The following is an 8,778-nucleotide window of genomic DNA, read 5'->3' on the forward strand; positions in this document are numbered from 1 at the left end:
TTCCTGACTCCTGATTGAAGTGAATGGTCAGGGTGTTTGGTGGCCGTCTAGTTCTCCAGGAGCTTTAGAGATTTTGATAGTGTGGAATTAATATTAGAAGATTTATTAACACCCCTGTCACCAGTTGAGGCCTCTCCTACAGGTGCTGTGTACTACTAGCCTTACATTGTGGCTGGGTGGGGATCGGCACTGTTAAGGAAAACAAACCACAAGTTCTCAACATGTTTATTCTACAACTGTAAATGAGTCAAGATATTCCTATTACTACAAACAATATCTGGATATCTCTAGACTGTGTCATAATATGCAATGGAATCTCTCTGGAACTATCCATTTAATTAATTAGAATAAGAAGTATTGCCATGTTCATATTTGGTACATTCATATAGAATTGAAGTTACATCCATTGGGTCTGATTCTGCAACCACTTGCTACCTTATGCCAATATGATTATCCCCCCCCCCCCGTCTGTGCCAAATACGACACTCCCACAAGATGGATCAGTTCCGTGCATCCGCCTTGTCGCCGCCTAAGTGCCATCTAGAAACGCCTTTTTCATAGAAAGAGTGCTCTGTCAATGGACAGATCAATCCTTCTGCACATTCAGTCTCCGTCCATGTGTGTATCCATTTTGCAGTTTGCAGATATCGCACAATCCATCTGCATTTGGACTTGCGGCCAACTCATAATGTGCAAGAGGCTCCCTGTCCTGATTTTACTGCAGGACTTGCATGTACATTCAAGCAATCTCAATGCATTGTTTTCAATAATACTAACAACAATCTTTGCATTAATTTTCGTCCTTCAAACATATAACAATTATCTGCCAAAGAAAATGCATCTTAGTTTAAAAGCAAATGCAATTGTAAAGTGTCTCTGTATTATTTTTGCTAGGATTTCACTTTAGTTTACAGCACCAGTAGCAGCACTGCATAAAGACTGCAGCAAGATAGAACCTATCAGTTTAGAGACCAAAAAAATGCCTCACACAAGAGCGCCTGGGATGGGGGCCAACACATATGTGGGTGAGGTTAGCAAACCATAGCCCAAACAATGTTACAATACATTGTAATTCCCTTTAACCATCATACAGTACATTGAGCATTCCACTAACCACCATTCAATACAAAGAGCATGCCAGTGACCGCCATACAATACATATAGCATCTCAGTGTCTGCTATACAGAACATTGAGCATCAAAGTGACTGCATATAGTACATCAATAATGGCTTTAGACATATGATAAATCAAACAACATCACAAAAAAACTCAGAAATGTCAATATATATATATATATATATATATATATAGCTCCTTATTAGGCATACATCCAATCTAAAATGCAATCTAAAATCACTTCATGCTGAATATATCTCATTATGAACACTCTTAAATACACATTTCAAGAGTATATAAATAATATAAACACACTCTAAACAATGTTTCAGAAGTTTATTAATAATGACTTCACTCTATATATCAGATATCAAAGATATAGCAAAAAAGCATTCACACAAGAATTAACATTAAAAACATCTGTACTACATAGGATGGATGACCAGGGGAGGCCACCGAGCTGGAGTGTCAGTGTGACCTGGATTACTCTTTGCCACAGATAAATACCTATATGTATTAGACAAGAGTTTATAGGGATTGTTTCACCAAGCTGCTACTATAAAAAGGGATAATCAGTCCCTATAACATAAACAGATAACAAAGAAAATAGTAGTGCGTTTCACTGCATAAAGGTTGCAGCTTTATCCTTAAATCCACCTCTGTGATAAATAATCCACCCCTGCCAGAGTCGTCACCTGCATGTGGACTGCAGAAACCTAGAAATGGCATTGGGCAAGGGTTGCAAATAATACACATATACTGTACAATCTATACTACTAGATTCTACAATAAAAAAAAATTTATTAAAAGATTACTTTTATTTAAATAACAGGATTTCCTTGGCTTTGATAGTAAGACAGGTTATTCAAAATACACTACCTGTGTTGTGCTTTGTCTGTGTTGTGTAGATTTGATAATGTAACCAAAAGTTTGATTGTTTCTTGCAGAAATCGGATCATCGGATGATCCATGCACAGAAATCTACTGTGGACATTCAGCAGAATCCGAGAAGGAAACCAAGAATGTTGCCACGTTCATCCGGCGTAACTTAGATTCAATTAAAGCCTACATCAGTATTCATTCCTACTCACAGATGTTACTGTACCCTTACTCCTACACATATGACCCTGCACCTAATTCAGAAGAGCTGGTATGTAACATTGTATTAGTATTGGTATGATCATCTGCTACAATCTATAGCAGGGGCGGGAACCTTTTTTCTTCCGAGGGCTATTTTGATATATATAACATTATTCGCGGGCTGGTGCTGGCCACGCCCCCTCTGTGTGCCGTCACACAGGGACGGGGCCACAATTGCCAGTGATTTCAGCAATGCCTGGAGCATCCTGAGGATGCTCTGGGGAGCTGTAAGAGCAGCGATGTGACCGTCTGAAGCATCCTAAGGACGCTCCAGGCAGCACTGCTGCATAGATTTTGAGTGCAGGGTGCCATTCCAGGCACCCTGCTAGCCAGATGAGGCTAACCGAAAAAAAACTCTGAGGGCCAGACCAAATTATTTTGCAGGCATTATACGGTCCCCAGGCCTGAGGTTCCCCATCCCTGACCTATAGGGACATATTTATAAAAAAATATTTGCAGGATATTCCCCAAAAACACCCGTTTTCTGGGAAACCCACAAATATTAAGGAATCCAGAATGTATGTTCCGTGAGAAATCTTGTGTGATCCTCCATTTTTGTTTGCAAAAAATGCAGTTTAGGAAAGAACAAGAGTTACTGTAAATATGGACTCCAAATAAAACGGTTAATGCTATAATGACCCCACCAACCACATTTTTAGAAGATTTAGTAAATCTACCCCTAGGTTACCAAAAAACATTAATATTAAGCATTGTTGTTAAATTTCAAAAACCTCTGCAAGTGCCGGCAGGGAATAGTTACTTTATAACATGGGACCCCACCAAAGGCATAACTATATATTTGAAAGACCCATAGCAAAAGTTTGTAAGAGCCCTTATACCACCCAATGATGAAAACTGTATATAACACATGTAACTTTGACAAGGAAGATGGGTGACTCTCAGCTCTGGGCCCCATAGCACATGCACCTCTTGCACTTATTGTAGTTACACACATGGGACCTCATTCAGAGGTGGTCGTTAGTTGCAAGCGGTCGCACTGAATCAGGGCGGCCGCTTGCATCCTTAACGGCCGCCTACTTGTCGATCATTAAGCTGTGGGTTACCACCCACAGCTTAACGACCGACCAGGTTGATGGTAGCGATGGTGATCACCATGGCGACCATCGGGGCTTACGACCAGACCCTAAGGTTGGGTCTGGGCACTCGTAAGCCCCAGGGAGCTTTCTGCTCTGATGGAGCAGGAAGTTCCCCACTGACATCACTGATGATGTCAGTGCGGCCGCCCACAAAATGGTAATCGTTCGTAAAGGAACGCCTCCGTTTTGGAAACCACCCCCCCGGCCCGCCTACCAAACGGGGGCAGCTGTCAATCAACATCGACAGCTGCCCCTTTGGTAGCGAGCTCCAAAGCGACAGAGTTTCTCTGCGTGCGCAGCCCTAGCCATCGAGTCGGTTACGAGCGTATCGGCGCTCGAGACTGACTCTGAACAAGGTCCATGGACCCCACAGTTCTGTCACTTTCTGATAGGAGGGTTCCTTGATACAATAATGTTAATAACTGAATATTTCCTTTTAATTCAACATCATGAAACATAAAATTATCATTTACATATTGTGTATTGTAGACACATTATTGGTAGGTTGAAGCTTAAAGAGAGATCTAAACCATGCTGACATTAGCTGCTATCCTGCATTTACTTATGGGATTTCATTGTTATTAGAATACAAAGTACATCAAATTGTAAAAATAATATTTTTTCAATCAGGATGAAATTTCCAAAGGTGCAGTATCTGAGTTACACAGCCTTTACGGAACTAAATACGTTTATGGGCCCTCAGCCTCCACAATTTGTAAGTACATTATTACTTATATATGGCTTATACATGTGCATACTGTGAATGGGATTCAATCACCTAATGATATATGGGCAAATTACAGATTTTTATTATAAGACATATGTAGAGCAGAATTAAGACTAGTTATATGGAGTGTAACTCACAATTGCCGCGACTCATTACAAGATATTTGGATGGCACAGGAATGCTTCTACATCCCCTCCATGTGCCACCACTCTTCTAGATGCACTGTAGAGCAGAAAAGGGGCTGTCATAGTAGAGAAAAGGATTATTGGACCCAGGGCCTGTGCTAGGGAGTTTGGCGCCCCTCTGCAAACTATAAACTTGTGCCCTCTCTGCCATTTATTATAAAGGGACAGCGTGTGCTGTAAAAGGGGGTGTGGTCTCACAATAGTAATCCCAATTCAAATTACGCCACACAGTAGCATAATCTTTTTCACATTACACCGCACATAGGGCCTGATTCATATTACACCATATAGTACTGTTTATTCACATTAAGGGCTCTATTTATTACAATCCGCATTTGTAATGCAGATTGTAGTGTGATTTTATTGACTGAATTCACATTGCAAATTCAGGCAATATCACAGGGATTTACTGCAAATCCCTTGCAGGGACAGAGCTTGCGAGAAAGCTCTGTCCCTGCGAATCCCCTCCGCACTCTAGTCACGATATTTTCTCAAAAAAATACAGTGACTAGTGCCCCGCGCATGCGCCAACCGACCACCGCTGCTACCCCCCCGTCGCTAAGCTCCGCCCCTGACACTAAGCCCCACCCCCCACGATCGCGGCCCCCCCTCCCTTAATAGCATTTACCTGCAGTCATCGGTGCTCCGGTGATGTCTTCCATGCCTCCGTTCAGCTGATATCCCATACTGCACAGTGCAGCATGGGAGACCAGCTGACCGAAGGGGAGACATCACCGGAGCCCCGACCACCGGTCCCTGGAGTCTGGTAAGTGAATTTTTTTTTTACTATTTTTTTTTTGCAGTGTATCAGCTTGTTTTCTGTTTAGACCACATGGTTGATCACTGGGGCCGGCTCCCAGATCTGCTCTGCCTATTAGAGCAGAGTAGGGGTCCGGTAACCAGGGGAGACCCTGGATAACACCACCTCCAGGTGGCGTTATTATCACAGGGCTTTCCATGGTATTTTTTTACAATTTATATTTAGTAACTTTGGTCGGATCACATTTCCCATTACAATTATGTGAAATGCGATCTGCTTACTAAAAGTAAGTGATACTTAGGGGTTGGAGTAGAATTTTACGAATTCTACTCCAATTGCCCTGTAATGACTATAGGTGATACTAAAATAATGTGAAAAGGGTGTGAAAACACCCTTTTTCACTTTATTTTAGTCAAAATAATGTTAATAAATAAAAGCCCTAAGTCTCAAAGTAGCAACCCTTATTCAACTTACGCTGCACAGTAGTAGAGCTCCTTATTCACATAGTGGCAAAGTAGGTGCCCATTTAACACATAATACCACAGTGGTAGTGCCCCTTACACAGGGCCAGCTTACCGCATCACGGCGGCCCTGACTGGACCTTTCCTCAACACTGGCCTCTTTAGTGAGAGAGAATTATTAAGTTATCATGAAATGTTTGAGGGAAGGCAATGGTGTTTATTGTTATGATGAAATTATGTTTATTTTAACATACAGTATAACTAATTACCCCCATACATTTCAGATCCCACAGCTGGTTCCTCTGATGACTGGGCCTACACACAGGGTATAAAGTACGCCTTCACCTTTGAGCTACGGGACAAAGGCAAACATGGTTTCCTTCTTCCTGAGTCTCAGATCAAACCAACCTGCAGAGAAACTGCACTGGCCATAAAATATATCGCCAACTATGTTCTCGCACATCCCTCCTAGGAAAGCCCACATCAAGTGTATCATGTCCTTACTGTGTCACCTCATCACTGGAAATTATAGGCCATAATGCTCCCATTATGTTTCAACCCCAAGTAGTATAAAAATGCTTATCAATATACAGTAGACAGTAGTCACTGCTTTTTAACTGGAGAGATAACATTGATATGGTTTTATTTATATTGGGCCTCATTCAGAGTCTGCCTGCATTCACGCCAACTTCTGACGGTTCCGCGCCCATTCCAGCCCTGGTCTCAGCCCCCTATTTACAGAGAGATTCAAGTAAGACTTGAGACAAAAATACATGCAGATTCAGAAAAGTTTTTCATGTTTAGTGAAAAGAATTGCAATTTCAGGCAGAATAATGTATCAAATTGTGTTTAAGTCTGACTCTGAGTAAGACCCATTGTCTATATAGTGCGGAAAATAAATGCCAAACCTGCTATTTGTTTGTTGTGTGTAATTTATTTGTTGCATCTGGTTAGCTTGTTGAAGACAAGTTTGTGTCAATCGCATTATTATCAAATAGAATTGGGATGATGTTTGAAAAAAAAGTGAACCTAACACTAATGAGCATTTTAAGTGGCCCATACATCAGCGCCGCAATTCCCCAATCGCCCAATGCTGATCCAATCCGCAGATCAGTGACAAAACTGCCGATCCGCTGACAACGATGATCAGGGAAAGTTTACATGTTAAAAATCCCCACTAGCCGATCCCGATAATGTTTTGGATGTGAAGGGCAAATCAGGAGAATACAAAAAGAAGAATAACAGATGCACAACTGCAACACTACTCATTATATATAGTAAAACATATTGCAATAGAATTTTGCAAATAATAAAATAGAGGTTTTGGCATAATCATGGCCATGGCTATGGGCCTACCCACCACGCCCAAGTAACCTCTGAGGGTAGGTCCCTAACAGGGAAGCAGTCGGGAAGCCGACGGACGTAATCACGTCTGCCAGTTTCCCGACTGTCTAATCCCGGCAAGGCACTAATGACAGGCGTCGAAATTCCTGTCAGTAGACGCCCGGGAGCCCAACACCCGGTTTATCGATCGAAGGTAAGCCGGGCCCCTGCGCGGACAGCCGTGGGGGGGATGGGTAGGTTAGGTGTTCCCAGGGGGCCTTAGGGTTAGGCAGCCCCCCGGGAGATTAGGGTTAGGCTAGAGGAAGGAGGGGTTAGGGTTAGGCATCCCCGGGGGGAGGTTAGGGTTAGGCCCCCCTGGGGTACTTAGGGTTAGGCTGCGGGGAAAGTGGGGTTAGATTTAGGCATTTAGTGGGGGTTAGGGTTAGGCATTTCTTTAATATATATGTATTATTTTCACATCTTTATTTTTCACCTTGCTATATGCAGCAGCAGCTGCTCTTATCTATCCTACACCTTTTTTCACACTTCACCTTTCCTCATCAGAGTGATGCCCTGGGGTGGCTCAGTTGGGCTGATTTTTGGGTGTCCTGCGCTGCACTGAAGGGCACTCAGCAGGACTTAAGCATCCTAAACAACTTCAATCAATAAACCAGGCAAAGCCAGGATATATGCCAACGTTTCAGCAGATTAGTGCTTTTATCAAGACATCTGCTGAAACGTTGGCATATATCCTGGCTTTGCCTGGTTTATTGATTGAAGTTGTTCAGGATGCTTAAGTCCTGCTGAGTGCCCTTCAGTGTTTTCTCCTGCATATTCTACCCTCTGGTTTGTCGTGGCACCGGAGCATTATATTTACCTTTCGGAGAGTGCCGGACTCTGACGTATTTCATATTGTATATATATATATATATATATATATATATTCAGGGTGTGCAGTCTAGGGCCCCTCTCCACAAGTCAGGGAAATCCAACATGTTGAGCTGAGCTCCCCTCTCACCACGACTGACATACCTATATTCCACCTTACCTCTGGAGACCTGCTATAGGACTAACAGACTGCTTGGATATTTCTTTCCCCGGCTGAGTCTGCTGATTAAAGTTGACATATTATCAGGAGCAGTACTGCAACCTGTGAATGAGAGTCTGCAGATCCTTTATATGAACATTTGCTCTGTTAACTAGGGGCCCATTTGTCAATGATCGCTTTTGCAATGCGATCAGGGCATGCCAGTAACGTGGGGATCTTACCATCGCTACACCCGTCCGCTACCTCCTTCCTCCCAGGAGGACGGTTCTGACAGCTAGCGCTTTGAGCAAACACACGGTGCACAGTGTGTGAGCTCCATTCATACAGCACTAGAGGCAATAACGACTCTCATACATACACAAGAGACAGCAGCAATACCTTACACATTCCGGAGACATCAGCTACTAATTGAGGAATTTACTCCCAAAGGTACTGTTACAACTAAATATATACTGTAACCTCTCAACGGAGTAACTATTTGCACTGCAGTTTTTCCGCTCCAAGAACATCATATAGCTATATATATATATATTTACCTGGTTACAGAGCTTTCGTTGCCCTTTTCTTCCCTCTATTACCAACCAGATACAAAATTTGGGGACTTTTATTAAAAGCAGGATTTATTTCCTTTGGTTTTTTGTGAAAACCACCTCACATAGGTTTTCAGCTGTATGTTAGGGTGTTGATTAGTAACAAGAATTTTACAATGTTTATACAATGATTCTACGAGATGATATGCAGATGAAACTTAAATTAATGTATTTGTGACAGTCTCTGCTTACCACTAACAAAGTCTTTATTTGATTAATATGTGTTATTACAAGTTTGTGTTTTTTATATACCAAATACATCAGTTTTTTAGTCTTATAAGTTATCCATACATGTACTTAGCAGATTGTGCAGCCTAATTAGCCTTTCTA

The 8,778-nt window shown here is 42.2% G+C and overlaps 1 protein-coding gene across 1 annotated transcript in view; it reads left to right on the forward strand.

The window, feature by feature from the left end:
- The window catches only part of LOC148524200 (carboxypeptidase B-like), a 28,915-nt gene extending 22,522 nt beyond the window's left edge, over nt 1-6,393 (forward strand). The window contains exons 9-11 of the mRNA XM_088472087.1: nt 2,065-2,267; nt 3,985-4,069; nt 5,772-6,393. Coding sequence (XP_088328213.1) covers nt 2,065-2,267; nt 3,985-4,069; nt 5,772-5,959 — 476 coding nt within the window. The 3' untranslated portion in view covers nt 5,960-6,393. The remainder of the gene's footprint in view (nt 1-2,064; nt 2,268-3,984; nt 4,070-5,771) is intronic.
- The last annotated feature ends 2,385 nt before the right edge of the window (nt 6,394-8,778 follow it).

Source organism: Taudactylus pleione, unplaced genomic scaffold (assembly GCF_031769625.1).
Source record: "Taudactylus pleione unplaced genomic scaffold, aTauple2 ptg000120l, whole genome shotgun sequence".
Classification (NCBI taxonomy): domain Eukaryota; kingdom Metazoa; phylum Chordata; class Amphibia; order Anura; family Myobatrachidae; genus Taudactylus; species Taudactylus pleione.